General features: G+C 36.1%; 2 protein-coding genes and 1 pseudogene across 2 annotated transcripts in view; 1 reads left to right on the top strand and 2 right to left on the bottom strand.

Annotated features, from left to right (window-relative positions):
* Positions 1–115: 115 nt before the first annotated feature.
* Positions 116–4,413, bottom strand: LOC107736050 (deleted in malignant brain tumors 1 protein-like; annotated as a pseudogene).
* Positions 4,414–11,901: 7,488 nt separating this feature from the next.
* LOC107736036 (uncharacterized) lies at positions 11,902–17,795 on the bottom strand. The gene is made up of 10 exons (XM_016547554.1): positions 17,538–17,795; positions 16,960–17,153; positions 16,557–16,694; positions 16,292–16,421; positions 15,911–16,103; positions 14,792–14,933; positions 14,292–14,447; positions 14,153–14,208; positions 12,413–12,588; positions 11,902–12,306 (listed from the first exon to the last, which is right to left on the bottom strand). The coding sequence occupies exons 1-10, from the start codon at positions 17,658–17,660 to the stop codon at positions 11,902–11,904; spliced, it is 1,713 nt and encodes a 570-aa protein (XP_016403040.1). The 5' UTR covers positions 17,661–17,795.
* A 1,133-nt stretch (positions 17,796–18,928) lies between these two features.
* golim4a (golgi integral membrane protein 4a) overlaps positions 18,929–21,217 on the top strand; it is a 15,807-nt gene continuing 13,518 nt past the window's right edge. Inside the window, exon 1 of the mRNA XM_016547544.1 lies at positions 18,929–19,512. Within this exon, the coding sequence (XP_016403030.1) occupies positions 19,227–19,512 (286 nt within the window). The 5' untranslated portion in view covers positions 18,929–19,226. The remainder of the gene's footprint in view (positions 19,513–21,217) is intronic.

Here is a 21,217-nt window from a genome sequence, read left to right as displayed (position 1 = left end):
ATGTGTATATATATATATATATATATATATATATATATATATATATAGTCGTAGTTAATTGTTAGTTAATAGTAAGAACTGTGACCGCTGATATATTCCCAATCTGTTTTAAACTCACATTACTTTACTGAAAATGATTACAAAAGAAAGAAAAACACACTTTGACCAGAGATTCCCATCACAGCTTTTTGAAAGCACACCAATAGTCTTGCTAATTCTCTGTTTTCACAGGAAAAATAAAGCATTATGCTTTGAAAAATAAAAAACAGAGCTGACATGACTAAAACTCGTGCGATGGCACAGGTTTGTATCTGATCCTTTGCCCTCTGGCTCTGTAGACGATCACTCCACACACCATGGCAACTGTTGCCACGAGACAAATAGCGATGACAACAAGGTTTAGACTTAGTCCCGGGCTTACGGTGAACCGCGCCGTTTCGTCCCACATTTGAGTTGTTTGGCTTCCCATAGTGACCTCTGAAATGTGAGTAAAGGTTGAAACGGTTAACACCATTTGTTTAGTATACAGTCATCTGCTACATAAGCTGAATGAACGAGATGTCTTACGTAATGCACTTCTCTTCAGCCGCAGGGGCCCCTGGGAGATGAAGTGACTGGCGCTCTGGATGGGAGCCTCTCTTTTGTGAAGGTGGTGGGACGGTGGAGCGACTGTGCTGTTGACGCAGCCCTGAGAGCAGCGGGTGTTGGGATTGTTCGCCTGGCATATGATGATTGAGCAGCTGATGAACACCTAGAGAGGAAGATGAAAAGATAAGAGACAGTGACAGAAGGCAGGGTTAAACAGAAATATTCCAATTTTATTTTACTTGTAGAGATGCGCTGTATTCTCTTATGGAGTCTATATCAGAGTATATGAGAAGAAACCTCACTTTCAGAAAAAATCCACTTTATATTCTTTAAAGTGACAGTAAATATTTCTATTTTAAATAAATGCTGTTCTTTTGACATACAGCAAGGAATCCTGAAAACATTATCATGTTTATCATGCAAAACTGTTTTCAACATTGATAATAATCAGAAATGTTTCTTGAGCTGCAAATCAGCATATTAGAATGTTTTCTGAAGGATGTGACACTGAAGACTGGAGTAATGATGCTGAAAATTCATCACAGGAATAAACAACATTTTAAAATATATTCAAAAAGAAAACAAATATTTGGAATTGTAATAATATTTCACAGTATTTTTGTTTCAACTGTAATTTTGATCAAGTAAATTCAGCCTTCCTGAGCATTATTAAGAGACTTCTTTCAAAAACCTTACTGATGCCAAATTGTAGTTTGTGTGTGTGTGTGTGTCTGCATTAAACACCACTCTAACCTGGTCATGGAACTCAATGAATTTGAAGGCCTCCATTTCAAACTGGACATATGGTTGGTGTGTTGTGAAAAACTGAACCGTTTCATCCACGTTGCATCTGAAATAAGGAAAAGCACTTGATTAATTTGTGACAAACTGATAAGACAAGTGTAACGTGTAACATTGGCATAAGTAAAAAGTGTAAATAATCAATAACGTTTGTAGAATCTCACCCATTCTTTATGATGGGATAGGAGATTGGGTAATTGGGATTATCGTATGGTGTAGCCACACACGACTCGAGGAAGATCTCAGTGTTTAGGACTGGAGTGACGGGCTCGATCTTCATGTAGATCTTATCGCCCACATCGTACTCAAAGCGGGTAAGATTCTGAACCCCTGCTGGTGTGGAAATTTTCAGAAACATAAAACTCAAACTGATAGTTGAATGTGCCAAAACCTTTTTCTGAGATGATGATTGGTGGTCTGTGAGTATCAAACTCCAGCGTAACGTTGGTTCTTTTCTGGTACTTGCACAGGATTTCAATTTCTAGCTTATTCTTTCTGGTTATAATGTCCCTGGGATCATCGAATGTAATGATTTTATTCTTGAAGATGAGTTCATTATTGTTCTCTTATAAAGAAACAGAAGTTGTGAAATAGTTAAGCTCTGGAATTCACAGGATCTGATTGTTAATTTTGATTGTATATGTTGATTATAAAACTGCTCACCTCAATCTGAGTGCCACATTCATTTAGAAGTGTGTTGGTGAACACGTAGGTACGGTTGGTGTAAACCCGACAAGATGGATTTATCAGTCTCAAGTGGTCACCATGGAGGTTTTTGATGGAGGATCTCTCAACTGTCACTGACATTGAGTTTTGAGTACAGGTTACATGTGCCACAGGTCCTGAAAATAACATTAATAACATGCAAATGTACATATTTCATCAGAGCAAGAAATTTGAACAACAACAACATCAAATGAACAGGAACAAATGTGTAGTACAAGATGAGTCAACAATACTTGTGGTCTGGTTTCCCAAGTAGATAAATATTGTACATTTTAAATGTGTTTATTTGATAAAGGTTAATTTTGTCAACCTTTCGGTGCACACTAGCATACAGATGATAATAGACATGGACTAAAAGCCACAGAATGTCATATAATTCATTTAATTACCTATTTTTTAATTCATAAGTTAATTTACTTCATGTCACTCATGCATGCCATTATTATTTGGGTCTGCATTATTGTAAAAAAGGAATTAAATAAATAAAATTGATAAACTGATTTACACACCTTCTGCATTCACCTTTGCAACAACGCACCTGATCTCAGAGTGGAAAATATCAAACCTTAAAGGGGTCATATGATGCGATTTCAATTTTTCCTTTCTCTTTGGAGTGTTACAAGCTCTTGGTGCATAAAGAAGATCTGTAAAGTTGCAAACACTAAAGCACTGGATAGCTGGCCAATCAGAGCACACCTCGCTTTTTCAGACCGATGAGCTTTGTAAAAATCGACGCGTTTCAAAAAGGCGGGGCATAGAGGAGAAACAATAATGTACAGTATGTGGAAAATATTGTGTTTTTTTAACTTTAAACCGCATAAACACATTTCATTACACCAAATATACAAAATAGTGTTCTTTTTAGCAGCATCATATGACCCCTTTAAAATAGAAAGGTGTTTCTCATAATGTGATTTTAAACTGGCTAAAAAAAATTTAAAGTACATTTACTTAGTAAACATACCCGTATTGTCCTTCTGCAATGAAGCAAAATGGAAAGTGTTGGCCATAGTTTTCTGCAGTTGGTGTCCAGTAGATCACATATTCCCCAGTGGTGGTTTTGTACTTTGTGCTGTTCAGTGGTCCACTAATGATGACATCAATGATTCTAGATGACAAAAAAACAACAATAAAACATTGAGAAACTTTAATTGCGCACAACCATGTTCCAAAATTTCTTTGCAATTTTACAATGACAGGCCATCATGTCCCGTGTACCCCTCTAACAGTCTTTTTTTTAAGAAGGCAACTAAAAACAAAACTACATACTGAAACAAAACAAAACAAAGACATCACACCAAAAGCACAACCTCTTTGAACTCCTGCCCTCTGGTAGGTGCTACAGAGCATGGCACACCAAAACAACCAGAAGCAGTTTTTATTTTTACCACAGACAATGGCTGAATTTGGAATAACATACTATTCTACTCTTGTTACTCTTACTGCCATAGCTTTATATCTGCCAGAAATGGCAGAAATATGCTATTCCGAATTCAGTTGAGTTAAAAACAGTTTATAACTTTTAATTAAAGTATTTAATTTTTTAATTCAAAGCTTTTTCTTAATACCTAGAAAAAGATGCAAAAGCTTTTACTCTGATTTCAAGCTCTTCATTTACACGAGCCTGCAGGTGTTCTCCATGATGTGGTGTTGGGTGAAGGAACCGGGGTAGATATTCTCCCTCAGTGCAAGATGGTGCTGGACCATCAACTGAAATGTATGTATAGTATACATTTAATCAAACATATAGTATAATTTGAAAGCATACTTTACAAAACTTCCAAACATACCTTGAAGAGAAAACTGAAGAGGTATTTTGCTCAGTGGTAAAGCTGTTGCTGCAGTGGTTGTTATTGGATATATGGTTGTTGTTTGTATAGTGGTGGGTATTGTGGTTGTAGTAAGTTCAGATGTGGTCTTAGTGGGTTCAGGTGTGATCGTTGTAGGTGTAGTTGTAGTTATTTTAGGTGTTGTGGTGTTTGTAGATGTCGTCGTGGTTGTCATAGGTGTTGTGGTTGTTTTCGGTGACGTAGTGCTTGTTGTCAGTGATGTAATGGTTACTATAGGTATCATTGTGGTTGTTGTAGGTGTTGTGGTTGTTGTTGGTGATGTAGTGGTTATTATAGTGGTTGTTGGTAACATAGTGGTTGTTGTAGGTGTTGTGGTTGTTGTTGGTGATGTAGTGGTTGTTGCAGGAGTCGTTGTGGTTGTTGTAGGTGTTGTTGTGGTTGCCGGTGGTGTAGTGGTTGTCGTTGGTATTAATGTAGTGGTTATTGAAGTGGTTGTTGTTGGTGACATTGTGGTTGTTGTTGGTGATGTAGTGGTTATTGTAGTGGTTGTTGTTGGTAACATAGTGATTGTAAGTGTTGTGGTGGTTGTTGGTGATGTAGTGGTTGTTGTAGGAGTCGTTGTGGTTGTCGTAGGTGTTGTTGTGGTTGCTGGTGATGTAGTAGATGTTGTAGGTGTTGTTGTGGTTGCTGGTGGTGTAGTGGTTGACGTCGGTGATGTGGTGTTTGTTGTTGGTGACATAGTGGTTGTTGAAGGTGTTGTGGTTATTATTGGTGATGTAGTGGTTGTTGTAGGTGTTGTGGTTGTTGTTGGTAACATAGTGGTTGTTGTAGGTGTTGTGGTTGTTGGTAATGTAGTGGTTATTTTAGTGGTTGTTGGTAATATAGTGGTTGTTGTAGGTGTTGTGGTTGTTGGTAATGTAGTGGTTATTTTAGTGGTTGTTGTTGGTAACATAGTGGTTGTAAGTGTTGTGGTTGTTGGTAATGTAGTGGTTATTGCAGTGGTTGTTGTTGGTAATATAGTGGTTGTTGTAGGTGTTGTGGTTGTTGGTAACATAGTGGTTGAAAGTGTTGTGGTTGTTGTTGGTAACATAGTGGTTGTAAGTGTTGTGGTTGGTGGTAACGTAGTGGTTATTGTAGTGGTTGTTGTTGGTAATATAGTGGTTGTTGTAGGTGTTGTGGTTGTTGCCGGTGACATAGTGGTTGTTGACGGTGTTGTTGAGGTTGTAGTCGGTGTTGTTGTGGTTGATATCTGTTTTATAGTGGTTGTTGAACGTCTTGTAGAGGTTGTTGTATGTGCAAATGCTTGAGGTGATATAGCTGCAGTTCCATGATAATTAACAGCACGTCGGCTTCTGATGAAACTGATTGAAGATATTTTCTTTGAAAGTTGGTTGGTGTAGGACAGAGTAATCTTTTGAATGGGGAAATCCTCCAGCACTAGCTCAAATTAATAAACTCCAGTGACCCAGGTGTGCGAATATGATAGAGAGCAGTTATGCTACATTTCGAAGAAAATAAAAAAAGTGTGAATGAAAAATCAAAGATGTGATTGAACTGAAATACTTATGACCCATGGCATACTATTTTATTACAGCATATATATACTACAGAATGTATGTTTTAATATAAAGCTTCAATCATGGGCATAGAATTGTTTAGTAAATCGGGCAAAAGTGTAAACCCAAACATTAAACACAACTCAAGATATTAAGAGATTAAATGGTTGCTCAAAGGTGTTTGTAACGAGGACCAATCAAAAAATATTTTGTCATTAATTTAAGCAATGTAAGTTGTGTTGTATCTAAATTATGCTTTTCAATTGATTTGATAGTTTACTGCATATATGTTTATCTATATATTCAGTACACTGAACATACTACCCTCCTCACTACTTCTGAAATAAATTTTATGTCCCTGCTTGAGTCATGCACATATCTTATTCTCTTCACCTGATCCAACGTAAAACCATCAAGTTGGTTGCAGATTCCACACTCCTGGTTTTGTCCAAGTCCAAATCTGCATCTGACATGGTCACCATCAGGATCAAATGCTAAAAGATTGTACCTCCTGGGACAGTTCTGAGGAACTCTGCAACAAAAAACAATACGGCAACATGAATGTAGCATAGAACTGTATGACTTAATAAAGTAGATGAATAGACACCATAAGCTTCCATTAATTCTTATAAACAGCTGTTTTACCTAACAAATGGTATAGGGTGGTGGTTATTGGCGATTGGTTGGGCTCTGAGGTGTCCGATCTCACTCCAAGGTCAATGTAAGTGAGAAAAATATATTTTTGTATTCATGTATTTTTGAAAAATAACCGCAAAATTTGCCACTGAATCATTGTTATGGGGGAATTCTGCAATACCCATAATCCCTTTAAAAATTGAATATATGTATGATTGGGTACATATGAGTACACATTAATACATGCTTTAGCTCTATTTCGTTTTTTTGTTTGTTTGTTTGTTTAAAGAAGTTGTGTTTTGTGATTAGCTTTTTTTAAAAGCGTCTTCAGTTTTGTTGACTGCGTTTACCAAACTGTCAGCCATATTAACATTTAACCCAAACAAAACAGTACTGGCTTTAGTATAAAATTAATGTTTATTGAATATAAATACTAAAAACACAATGTTGAGTCAATTAAGGAATCCAGCTGCACAGCATATTGAGTTACAGAACTTGTTGCACAAAGATGTGCTACATGTATCTCATTTCTTAAAGGATGCTAATTTCACTTTTACATGTTGTTTGAACATAAATGTGTGTTGGCAGTGTGTGTACACATCTACCCTATAATGATAAAAATCCACCCAGTGGTTTTTATTTAATCCCTAAAAATAATATCCCCTTTTTAAAATCAAGCCGTTCTCAGCTTCTTGTCTGTGTGACGTCACACGGACGAAGGCTGCTCCCACGATAGTTGATTGACAGTGCCTTCTTACCTTAGACCTGCCCTGAGTGAGCTGTAACAGTCCGACCACCATTGTTTCAATGCCGGAGCAGGAGTAGACAAGAATGGCTCCATAGCGATTGAGGTGTTTTGTTGTTGGATGTAATAATGAACTCCCGTCATTTACTGAAGACGCAGTGGATTACTATTGTTTGTGAAGGGAATGGCCCCCAATCTGCCTAAATGCATTTATGTTTGCGCGAATCATTCGTGATCCAGCTTCACTTACAGCAGAAGTGAGTATAAAGGGTATTTTATGAATCTTTGCAATCGCTGTTCCTAATAACGTGCTAGCTAGCAAGTTTTGCGGCTAAATGCGGCTAAAGTAAACAGTCTCTCAAAGCATGGTTCGTCACCCCACAGAGGAGAGGGGCAGGGTCTTCTTCTTGTATGATTTTATGGCGGTTGACAAGCCAACTTATGGCGAGGGGCGGGGTCAGCAAAGCTCATTAGCATTTAAAGCAACATGCAAAAAAACGGGTTGATTTCTGCAGAGCTGATTTTGACAGGGTAAAAAGGGTGTTTTTCACACTACCATTGAGAAATTTTAACCAAAGTATGTTATAGACTTTTCATTAAGACCCTAAAAAATCATATCAACTTGTGGAAAATGGGCCTCAGATGACCCCTTTAAAGTGGTAGTTTATTCAACTCTATTTAACTTTTAACAACCTTATAAAGACTATTCAGGCGTGCGTAATGAAGAAGGTTGAATTAGGTGAATGCACAAAGGTACAAAAACTGTCACTGGTGTGATACCCTTTAAAAAGTTTTACATTTGTTCCTTATTTACCCCTACATATTAGAACCTTTATGTTACATATTTATACCTTTTGAAAAGGTACTGCCTATTTGACAGCTTTTGTACCTTTTTCTGAGAGTGTATATTTTGAGTAAGCAACCAGTCTAACAACCTGCCTCAAAAAATAAAAAACATAATGCCAAATGCATAAATGTATACATGTAAAATGCAAATAAATGTGTAGCCCCTGCTACAGAATTTGTTACGGTTTTATATTTGTAAGTAAAGTTTATGTTAATGTTGTATAAAGTTATAAGCGTACTGAAAAAAAAACCACTTCGAGAGAACCTAAACTGTTGAGCCTGTGAATTTTATTTCCTTATAATGTAATTGGGTACTTTGTGACTAATAACCTATCATGTATCAGGATATGAAGGAGGGGAGGGACGAGACGGGAGAACGGACAGAGAAGGAGCAATAGAAGGCAGTACGAGCGAGAGAAGGGAGATGTCCTGGAACTGATCCGTGCTGGTCGCTGAGGAAATACTTCAACTACGCGCTGTAGATCGCCGGATCGGCTTTCACCGTGGACGAAGCGGGCATAGAGGAGAAACAATAATGTACAGTATGTGGAAAATAATGTGTTTTTTGAACCTTAAACCGCATAAACACATTTCATTACACCAAATACACAATACTTTTTAGCAGCATCATATGACCCCTTTAACATTGACGTCTGCCGAATGTGCTTCGGGGGGATGGATTCCGATTAGGAAACCAACAGACTGTGACTGTGTATGATCCTGATTTAAACGACTGATATCGTAAACACAGGTACCCTGTTTTCAGTTTTATTTTATTTTGTTGTGGCTCAAGTGAGTGAAGCGGCCGTGCGTTTTTGGCCTCTACGAACACAAGCAGCAAACAGGCCTGCAACAGGAACTGAAAAGTATTTTACGTAGTATTTGCCAGCTTAGAGGGTTATTTTATCTTGATTTTGTTTCTTTCATATTGCTGACTGTTGATTTTACATATAGAGCTCATTTGATAGAAAGGGACTACACGCTTGTGGTTTGATAGAAACTTTATTGAAAAGACTACCACTGTAACAGGAAATAATTATATTTTATTGTTAAGTTGTATTAAATTTTTCCTGATATTTTGTGATAAAGTTGTGAAATAGATAGGCACGAATTTAAACAAATTAAACCCATTATATTAAAGAACCTGGGCGTCACCCATAAAATTCCCAGTGGCAGGAAGGGGGTGTTACAAATGCATGCATTTATAAATATAATTCAGTCAGTTAAAATTCAGGAGTTCTCACCTTGTATGATCCATCATGATTCCTTCTTGGGTTGAAGGTCATCGAGCCGCCATAGAAGTGTGAGGCCGTTACTGTGGTGAGGAGCAGAAGCTCGGCCAAGAGCAGAGAGGTGAGAGACATCCTGATCAGAACCGATGTCTTCTGCATCTTTGAACAGGTTTCTGATTTATTGTATCTGATAGAGGAAATGACAGTCATGAATTCCAGAAAAGGAAAACACAGAATACTCATCTTGGTTTAATTACTGCTAATGAATTATTGGCATGTACATTTTCTTTTCACATCTTTGTGGTTAGACACACCATTGTGACCACAAGTTTTTTATTAAAACTGAAATATGTTAATATAGCATATACATGCATACTGTATACAAGTGAAATATGTTAATATAGCATATACAAATATATGCACTTTTTTGCACTTTATTTTTATTATTTGCACAAACATTTCAATTGCATGTACGAAAGAATGCAACCACAAACTTGCATCTGACTCTTTGGTTCTGTTTTAAAGAGGCGTTGTCTTTGAAATGATTTTTTATTTTTGTTTTCAGAATATCAAAGATCTGAATGATCATGATCTGTTGATCATGTCAGAAATAAGGTTTACGGGAACACATGACACCCTGCAAGAAAAATGAACCAGTTGAGCTAGTTGAGCAAATGAATTACCGTACAACTAGTAACTGATGCCGAACTTCCTTTTAATTGATCTGCAGCTCGTGTTTTTGGAGTTTGGACTGTGCTCATTATGTCAATCATCAGTTTTACATGAGGGTGAATAAAACATATTCAGATCTTAGACAGTAAATCTCCATATCTGTGTAAAGAAAACCAACTGTTAAGATTCAAAAGAAATATGACACTTTGTCTTTGTTTAAATAAACATAAATCTCTATGTAAAACATGGTTTGGAAGCAGTGGCAGAGTTTGCCTTGGGTTTGGTGTAAGAGCAATATCTAAGAGGAAATCAATGGAAAATGACCTGGAATAACACTATAACAAATAATATCAATATTTATAATCTCTGAAATACTTGATTCTGATTGTTCAGTTGCCGCAGTCTAGCTGTCAAATATGTTTTTATGATGACAGCTAAATATAATGCTTGTCTAATGAAAAAAAATTACATTCTGACTTAATTTACACATTTTTAGTTGTTGTTTTTCTTAATATGCAAAGTGAGACAGCGTATTGTTAGGATTATTATAGTTAACTAAACCTGAAAGTAAAACCATATTTTAAAAAGTTACTTGAAATAAGCATTAAATGAATTAAAACACATATTTAAAAAAACCCTTGAACTTATTTATTTTAGCTAGTTGTCAAGGAAACATTTCTGAAATAACAAAAATAACTACACTATTTCAGTCTTTCTACTTTATAATGTCATGTTTAATTACTTGCCATTTCTTTGTAACTATTTGTGAAATTTACTAGCAATTTCTGAGTGAAAATAGTTATACTAAATCACTGTAATATATTTGTAATACTGTAATCACTTCTCTCTTCTAGTCAAATAATCTCATCTTTCAAATGAACTGCTGATACATGAATCTGTTATACCCAGTTTTGTCATAGATTTCATTTGCTTGGATATTTAAGAAACTTTTAAAGGAAATTTTTACCTTGTTATCTTTGCAATGATCAAGCATGTTTTGCATCTTTTACTTGGGTGTTTTTTCCACCCGCTTGCCAATCTAAAATGTAAATCTTTGTGTCGTAAACGGTGATTGATGAGTGTGTAATGAAGTTGGTTGCTATTTAAAGTCATTCCATGACGGCATGTCTTATGGCATCTGTGTGGTTGAATATCTCTTTTAAGTTCATTGGTTTAATTAAGTATAATTAAGTATAATTATCTCAAAACACCTGACTAAAGATAAATGAGAGCCTCTATGGCAACAGTGACAATTAGCTTCTTCCTCAAGAATTAAACTATAAAACTTTTTATATATTAATTGTGGATGACATCTGACATTTGATACAGTACCATGATGTTAGGGAAGGTCATAAATAAACTTTTCACTGGAAAAAAATAAATAAAAAAATCAGTCAGAAATTTCACAAATAATTACAAAGAAACAAAGAAACTGACACATTTGAATTGGAAAGACTTATTGCCTATATTAGGAAAATTGGAATTGTGCATTACTTTTTTCAAAATGAAATCCAACACAATATACTCATTGTTCCTTGATAAAAGTTTATGCACAGTACACTACTGAATAGTTTATGCACACCAAGGCTGCATATATTTGATAGAAAATTCCAAAATATGATGAATAGAAAGTTTATAAGAACAGCATTTATTTGAAATAGGAATCATTTGTAACATTATCAGTGTATTTACTGTCACTTTTGATCAATTTATTGCATCCTTGTTGAACAAAAGTTTTAATAACTTAAAAATCGCTATTTTAAGATCTCTCAGCAGATCAAGTTTTTGCGGATTAAGCTGTGAGTAACTTGACCTTGTAATTAAATGAACGACAAATCATTTTCTTTCACTAATACAGTGTAAACAAGTGTTTAGCACTGAAAAAGGCTTCAGGTGCACAAATACAAGCATCAATCTTTAGCTTCACACTTACTTTTCACATTACTAAACCACACCTTAGGTAAACCACAGTGATAAATGGCTCTGAGGAAAGCCATTGTGAGGCTCAACAAAGCCTTGTAGGCCGACCGTGAAGGAGACCGCCTAGGGCTTGAACCTGAAACCTTTTTGTTAGTAGCCCAAAAGCTTAATCTAGCGAGCCTTTAATTTTGCCAAGTTCCTGCAGTGTTTTAAGCATTACCAATGACAAGCTTGGAATATAATGAATAAACTTCTGGTGTTAATTACAGGCCTACTTACTCTTTCATTAGTGCATTCTATTGCTCATACTTATGGCTGGAGGACCATAAAATGGGCAACATCCTATTCTTTTCTTCTAAAAATGTCCAAATCTGGTTCACGATAAAGTCTCACCCATCTTTGATGATGTCATAAAAGACGGCACTGAATGGATTGTCTTCTGGAGTGGCTCTGCAGGACTCAACGAAGAGAGTGACCTCTGGTAGAGCAGTATGAGCTTCAATGCCCATGTAGATCTGGTCCATCAGCTGAACCTGCACCGGATACAGGCTGGGATCTACCTGACTGTTGAAGCTGTTGTCGGTGAAAACTTCAAACGAGTAACCAAACGTGCCGAAACTGGATTCAGTGAAGATGTAGTCAGATTTATGGTTAACGTAGCGGTTGGAGACACTGGCCATTTTGGGATACTGGCAGGAGAAGCCGAATTTAACTTGATTGCGTCTGGTGATGACAGCATTCAGGTTCTCAAAGGAGTTGATCTCGTTTTTGAAGACGATGAAATCTCCAGAGTCCTGATTGGTGTTGAAACCAAAGAAAAAAGAGAGAAAAAGTAAGAGAATGTAAGGGGCTTCAATGCAATATTCAAATATTTAACTTCGAAGAACATAGTTGTCATACATCCATCGTAGTGCCACAGGTGTTGAGGGACATCGTGCCCAGGATGTGGGTGTCATTGGAGGTAAGGGAGCAGGTGGGGTCTCGCAGTTGGAGCCAGTTCTGGTCAATTCCATCCATGGAGGCTTTACTGACTACAATGCTGATACTGTTATCGTCACAGATAACCTTTGCTTCACCTTGAAAAATATGATTAATTCATTAAATCACGATTCTGGTGTATTTTTATGTAACCTGCATTTAAATCATAAAAAACACCAAGGCATTAAACATAATTTACACAATTATGTGAATGCAAACGCATCTAGATACGCAAGAATTGCACAACGAACACAAGAGCAATTCAGAACTCACTGCATTCTATTGGATATGGCATTTAATCTGACTGTTTTTCTCACTACCTGCATGAATAATAACAAAAGGAAACTTGCTTGAGTACCGAGGTATTGAACTGCCACAACAACACAATGTACAAGTTAAGTCTATTCAAATGCTCTATGCATTTACTAGTGTTGGTGGTGATGATTCGATTTATCCGCAGTCACTCACCAAAAAGATTCGTTCACTGAATCGTTCAGTGGCTCTTTCTGTAAGTTACATCGTTATGTCAGTAGGTGGCGATGAGCAAATATAGCCTAGTATTTGTGCTTTATATGAGAGATTTTTGTTTTTTAAGAATTATTCAGTCAACCGATTCATTAAAAACAGGTTTAGAGTCCTTGAGATGTTGACGACCGAGTCATTTTGTACTTTATTACATTTGCTTGTCTGCAAATATATTAAAGTAAAGAATTCTAGAAAGAGCGTTAAAGCATAATTTTCTCTACAAATGACAACAAAGTAGCTTATAGCCTAAATAAATGATGACTTTAACATTCTTTCGTCATTGTAGTGTCATCCAACATTTTAACACATCACAGACAAACTGAATGAACAACGTGAGAACGTCAGAACGTTTGGCAGGTACGTGCTTCAAAAGGAAGAAACTTAAGTGAATAAAACGTATAATTGATTCATTCACTTAATTAAAAGTTTATTTGAAAAATGGATTAGTTCGTGAACAAACCCAGTATTAAAGGGCTAGTTCACCCAAAAATGAAAAGTCTGTCATTAATTACTCACCCTCGTGTTGTTCGAAACCCGTAAGACCTTCGTTCATCTTCGGAACAAAATGTAAGATATTTTTGATGAAATCTGAGGGCTCTCTGACCCTCCCATAGACAGCAAGGTAACTACCACGTTCAAGGTCCAGAAAAGTACCAAGATGATCAACAAAGTAGTCCGTGTGACATCAGTGGTTCAACTGTAAAGTTACGAAGCTACGAGAAACAAAACAAAAATAATGACTTTATTCTACATTTTGGTCTCTACTGCGTCACTTTGGACGCACGTTCACGACAGTAACATGACGTGAGAGTGCCAAACAAAAATAACGACTTTATTCCACATTTTGGTCTCTACTGCGTCACTTTGGACGCGCGTTCACGACAGTAACATGACGTGAGAGTCCCCCGGCGCTGACCCAGATCCGGCATGATGACGTCATTACGCCAGATCTGGGTCAACTTCATCAAAAATATCTTAAATTGTGTTCCGAAGATGAACGAAGGTCTTACGGGTTTGGAACAACACGAGGGTGAGTAATTAATGACAGAATTTTCATTTTTGGGTGAACTAACCCTTTAAGCATTCGTATCTGTATTCAAATCCTTACGTAAAAGATGTTTCTGCTAATGTATTTACCTGAAAGAACCCTTGCTTTTGCCACAGCCACGATGATGCACCTCATTTCTGACTGACTGATAAAGACAGACAAGAACTCTTAAGAAACTATGCAGAGAACAAAAATAACCAGTGAATATAAATACAGACCCCATTTTACCTGTGAAGCGTCTCTGCTGCGAAACACACAGGTACACGACGGTACAAATCCGTCTTCTGTGGAGTCCAAGTCAGTGTTGCCTCCAAAACTCCATTACTCTCACTTGTCAGGGTCTTAGACATATTAGAGGGGCCACTGACCTGGAAATCAAAGATGCTACACAGACAAAAGGAACAGAAAGATCAGACAGCATTAACTCAAGCGGCAGACAAATGAAAAACCTGATTCGGCAAACATTGTCAGTTGAGCATGTCAAGGTATTCTTTCCAACTTGATCTAGTGATATAAAATGGAATTCAGTTAAATTCGTCTGCTCATCAAAATCACGCCACTTAGAAATGCAATGAAAAAACTGATTAAAAATCTATTATGACTGCCACCAATAAGCAAAATGCAATCAAATCTGGAGGTTGCAGATAACGAAACGCTGGCTTAACAAATATTTAAGAGAAATACTGTGATTCTAGTTTTGTTTGAGAAACACAAAACATTATTCAGACCTGTTGTCTGAGATCTGTGCTCGCAGGGTGATCTCATGCACCTCTCCCACAGCGGCATGATGCACATCTCCATGTAAAGGAGTTGGTGTCAAGAAACTTGGTTTGTTCACGCCTGGTACACAACCCTGAGATGGTGGAAGAACTGCAAGATGGTGTGTAGAGTATGTTTAAATACACAGAAATGCACAAACACAGTATCAGTGCTACACAATTCACAACAGACGAACATTTATTGTAAGTGCAGCATCAGTTCACTTCTGCTTTCAATTACGTGTTCTGATACAATTAACAAAAGCCAAACCAAACCTGTTTATCCACAATTTTTCTTTTGACATGTCTTGCATTGTTTTGGCTCTTGCTAATCACACGCATTCTCTCAAATGACAGAAACCGGTTGTTCAGGTCAATTAAACAGAAATGAATGTCTATTGTTTTTCTGGAAGTGATCGATGTCTCGAATATTGGTGAAATTATTCTGTAGCTCTACAGTATGTCTAGTTTATGTTCTTTCCCATGCACTTTTGATTTCCATTTTTCTTTCTTTATATATATAAAAAAAAATACATTCAACAACAGATTACACCTTCAATCAAAAACAAAGTATTTTCTGCATGGACTTGAGCAATATATTTCCATGACTTTTCCAGTCATTTGTGATTACTGCATCCGGATTTTTATTAAACAATTTAAAGAGATTGCTCTGAATATTTCTTACACTGTAAAAAAAAGAAGAAAAGATTTTTCGAAGTTGGAAATGGTTATTTTTCTACATCAAAATTTCACATTTTAATCAATGTGTAACTTAACGTTCCTTTGTAATTGTTTGTAAAATATACTTGCAAATTCTGAATGAAAATTGTTTCTACTCCAAATTTTCAGTGTACTTTGCCAAATTAATACTTCTGGTATTCCTTTCAATTTCATTTGTGAGACTTTGTATGGTAAAAAAAATAAATAAAGATATTGCTCTTAATATTTCTTACTTTTTTAGTTAATTTGAATCCATTTTTGTGATTTCTGTAAATTTCTTCTAAAAAGTTATATAGCGTCCTAAACTATTTTATTGCATGTGGGAGAGTCTTTGTTTGACCCGTAACAGATAATGTGATTCTCACTCACTTTCAACTGCAAACTGCAGAGGCACTTGACTGAGAGCGGTTGGGTTACTGCTGTCATTGAATGCATTACTGACTGAGAAGACCCCGTTTTCGTCAGTCAGAGTTATGTTTGAAACGGGATAATCCTCCAGCAAGAGCTCAAACACATGCACACCCACATCCAGAGAATCTTCTCTGTGCAAAGTGCATGATTCCTACAAAACACACACACACACACACACACACACAAAATACATTCAAAATACAAATTAAAAGGTCAAAGGGGCAAGGAACATAATTTTTGTTGTGGTGGAAATTTATCAGTTTTTTAAAAACTAAGCATTTACCCTTCCAATTTGAGGTTTTTCTTCAAGTTGAAGAGTTTGTCATTAGAAAACGTTACCTGATAAAGATGTATGTTTGGATGTTGATGGCACACTGTGCAGTTGGCGTCATTAAACCTGCATCTCACAACATCGTTATCTGGATCATGTGCCAGCAAATGAATGTTCTGGAAGCAGTTCTGAGGAATCCTGAGTATTATCAAAAAGACAATGCAGCAAGATGCATTATGTATTTACGGAAGTGGATGTGTCTGTTAATGAAAATACAAATGCAAAATATATGTATTAATAAATTTTTATGATGTCATTTTAAAAAGCATGCACCTTATGTTTGGAATTGCTGCTGAAACAGGGGATCTGTTTGGAGACTGAGTGTCAGATCGACGGCCAGTGTCAACATGAGTGCGAAGCGTCCATCCACCGACACCATGAACATTATCCTCCCAGCAGCAACCAGAGGAGCTGATAGAGATATTTAATCAAATGCACGTGCATTTACTTATTATGTCATTTATTGTTATGTGTTTAAATACGAGAGAATATATAATTCACTTTATGCATAACTACAGAACTTAATATGACAATCCTTTAACATATACAAATTTTTGTGGGATTTTATTCGTTTATTTGTATCTATTATGTGTATTTTGTGATTATGTAAGACTGTTATCAATGACTTAAGTCAGAGCATAATAGTTGTGTTGTATAAAAACAGCATCAGAATTACCTCAGAATGAATGGACCATTACTAGTGACATTGCTGGCAATGTGAACCTCTGATTGGCACCACAGATTTTGAGCTGTGCTGTCTGTCACCACAGGTTCGGTGCTAGTGAGGATGCCACACGATCCACTCTCACAGATCCAGTCAACCTGAGAACCACAGGGACCCCTACTGGACTCTCTGTAGTAAAAGTGCATCTGCCAAAAACACATAGAGGAGACCGGGGCTAGTTGTCACATGTTTTACATGAATTACATAACCAGTGTTGTTATTATTAACTAAAACTATTTAATAAAGTAATTTAAAAATCAGAAATTTAAGTAAAGATGAAATAAAATATAAACATTAGATAAAAACTTAGATGAAAAAAAAACCTGGACTTTATATATATATATATATATATATATATATATAATAAAAAATTAAGCATTTCAGGAAATTAAGCATTCACAATCTAAGTTTAGATTGCTTCATTTTACATGCTCTGTATGAAACAGAAATAGTACAAGTAAAAAAAAAAATACAAATAGACTAATTAAAATGAGACTCATTAGGTTCTAAAATTTCAAAACTGGATTTACCTCCACTGATCCATCTGGAAATCTGTTTACAGGTGTGAACGTCATGGAACCCCCATAGAAACCTACGGCTGGTCCCAGAGCGAGAGCCAAGCTCAGCAGCAGCAGCATTGCGCCGTGTGCCATTGTGTCTGATGGAATCACACGCTGAGCAATGCCATATACTGAGAAATGGGTGGATACTTTCTGTTTCTAAGTTATTGTTTGAGTTGTTCCACCAGCTGAAGACATGCATGTGATTAATTACAGGAATTAGCTTCCTTGAAAAGCAACATACACAGATTATTTTTATCCAGTTACTGTATCACTATTGACTTCCTATTATGGGAACATCATACAATCTTATCTATGGCGATCATGTTTAACAAAAAAAAAATCAGTAATTTTTTAAAATTAATTAATACATGTTGAATTATTTTTTTCTTACTGTACAAGAAGATTGAAATGCAGTTTAGAAATTATTTTTTGCAGTCTGCATTCCAATCAAGAGGAAATTCACATTCCTCAAACATGATACCAGATATTTCAGAGGATTTTCAGATGATATTTCAGACCGAGAATCACACCATCTGATAAAAATGAAAATTAGGCCATCGTTTACACACCCTTATGTCATTCTAAACCTACTTTCTTATTTGCATGTAATACAAAAGATGTTAAGCAGAATGACAGTCTTAATCACCTTGCATTTTCATGTGTGAAAATGTCCTGGGCTGTCAGACCCTAACATCTCTTTTTGTGATCAATGGAAGAAAGAACAAGTCATACAGGTTTGTAAAAACACTTTTAGATCAGCCTTTCCCTTTAACTGAAGGGCAGGTTGCGGCCCTTGAGCAATATGAGGTTTCTAATAGTGAATGCTGGCTTCTCTCCTCCTCACGAGTCAGCGCTGATTTGTTATCCTAATGCTCAATATGGTGACTGTGTTAAATTGCCTTTGAATTAAAAAGTTTGCCTTTTAATAGAAGTGTTTACTCAGAGAAACAGTAGGTTTGGATACCATTAATCGCATTTCATATAAAACAGTTCAGAGGAAGAGAGTGTGAGAGAGAAATATATTTTAAAATGTAGGCTAATTTATTCCTGTGACGGTTTTGTAACATTATATAAATGTCTTTACTGTCAACTTAATGCCAACTTTCTGAATACAATTATTAATTTATTTAAAAATAGAGTTGGTGTTCAAAAGTTAATTTTGAACAGTTCGTTTTTTACAGTTTAAAAAAAACAAAATCGTTTTTTTTTTAAATCTGCAATTGAAAATATGATCCAAATTGCTTATTTCCTCGCCTGTTCTGGACATTTTTGAAAACATTCTCAGACACACGCCCCTCCCATCAGAGCGAATCTCTTTTGATTGACACGAACCTTGACCAATCGTAGCAATTTAATGTTTGAGAGGGGCGGGATTTCCTTCAGCCTCATCGCTGGATGATCTGCTGCAGCTCTAGGTGACACGTAACTAAAGGTGCGATTAGGCCTCTAAACTTCAGATAATTAGTAAAAAGACCATTTTTCATTATGTAGAAAACTTAACAGAGCTTTGACTAAGCACGAGGACCGACTACAACCGGATTCGTTACTTTTTTTAATCTGCTGAATGTCTTTGGAAAACTTGGCAAAACGTGAGACTTTCGTAAACATTTCAAATATATAAGTCGCACGAGCAACTGTCCACAATTATAATGTTTCATGAGGAATCTGGGAGAGGACGGAGCTGTTTCTATACTGAAGAGTGAAGAGAAAATCATTCCCTGGAAAGTTTCTGTGGAACCCGAGAGAGGAGGGAAAATGGGCAACGGCGTGTGCTCCAGGAAGCAGAAGAAGATTTTCCAGTCTCTGCTGCTGGTCACGGTGGTGTTTGGGGTGATCTATGGTGGGATGTTTTCTTACGAGATGCACAAACAGCTGAAGAGGACAGAAGATATGGCCGTGAAATACCAGCAGCACCAGGAGTCTCTTTCCGCTCAGCTTCAAGGTAAAAACACACGTCGCCGCGATGACGTCACGACGCAAGAAACATTCTATGAAACATTGAGACAAATGTTTTGCCAAGCGAGCTATGAAACTTTTTTTTTTACTCAGTGATCGTCCTGTTGGTCATTTGGTTGTGGTGTTGTGGTTTAGTGGTTAAAGCTCCAGAGAGGTCATCAAAAGTTTTAGGTTTCAGTCACATGAAGGAATGTAACATGACATGAGAGATGACATTTTTTGAATACACGTTAACTGAATTTCTCAGGTTTCTGCAAGTTTCAAGACCTGTTCGTGAGAATAGAATGTTGCCTACTGGTTAGGAAAGATCTAGGCTGGTAAACAAAACGTTTGTATGTTCAAATCACATAAAATTACGCTGCTGTTCAAAAGTTTGGAATCAGTAAGATTTTTTGAATGTGTTTTGAAAAAAGTCTCTTGTTCATAATTGCATTTATTTGACCAAAAATACAGAAAAAACTGTAATATTGTGAAATATTATTGAAAGATCTAGGCTGGTAAACAAAACGTTTGTATGTTCAAATCACATAAAATTACGCTGCTGTTCAAAAGTTTGGAATCAGTAAGATTTTTTGAATGTGTTTTGAAAAAGTCTCTTGTTCATAATTGCATTTATTTGACCAAAAATACAGAAAAAACTGTAATACTGTGAAATATTATTACCATTTAAAATAATGGTTTTCTATTTTACTATACTTTAAAATATCATTTATTTCTGCGATGCAAATCTACATTGTCAGCATCATTACGCTTGTCTTCAGTGTCACATGATCCTTCAGAGATCATTCTAATATGCTGATTTATTATCAGTGTTGGAAACAGTTGTGCTGCTTAATATTTTTTTTAAACCTGTGATACTTTTTTCAGGATTCTTAAATAAACAAAGTTAAAAAGAACAGCATTTATTTAATCCTTTCTAACAATATGTCTTTATTATCATTTTTTAAAAATCAATTTAACACATCCTAAAAGCATTAATTTCTTTCAAAAAAAATCACTGAATGGAATAGAGTGGAGTGGGTTAAGTGTTGAATATTGGTTAAAGATAATCAAAGGATTGTGAGATCAAACCATTTAAATGATTATATAGCAATATACAAAGAAATGTATATTTTCAAAGAAACGCATTGCTGCAGTTTGTAATCCTTTTCATGCAAATCAAACAGTGTTTTGAAGCAGGTGTATTTGAGGTGGTATTGTGGTGGTGAGGTGTATTTGAAACTGATCAAGAATTTTTTATTTTTTTTTGTCTGATACACCCTGAAATCATGTATTGAAATCCAAGAAATGTTTGCTTGTTTCTGTGTGTAGCTACTGCAGTGATTCCTTGCAGGCAGCTGCCGCTGTAGATACTCATTTTTATGCAGAACATTTTGTTGGCAACCAGCTTGTTTCAACCTGTGCCTAAAATCAGAGTCTTTCATTCTATTGTCCCACAGAGATGGGCTTCGCTGTTTGTCCGCCCTTCCAAGCTCAATATGCTTGCTGCTGAAAGAGCAAGAAGAAATGGTCCTTTTCTTGAGATCAAATGCAGATCTATGTTAAACTGTTGGTGATTAAACTACAGTTTTGTTGCTTTGCCATGTGGACTTTAACAAAATTGAATAAATTTAAATGCTCAGAGCTCAACAATAAGATTTTTACAACAAATATATGATAAAAATTTAATTGTTTTATATATATATATATAT

Source organism: Sinocyclocheilus rhinocerous, unplaced genomic scaffold, assembly GCF_001515625.1.
Source record: "Sinocyclocheilus rhinocerous isolate Xijiao unplaced genomic scaffold, SAMN03320098_v1.1 scaffold942, whole genome shotgun sequence".
Taxonomy (NCBI): Eukaryota; Metazoa; Chordata; class Actinopteri; order Cypriniformes; family Cyprinidae; genus Sinocyclocheilus; species Sinocyclocheilus rhinocerous.
This window is presented reverse-complemented; position numbering and strand designations above follow the sequence as displayed.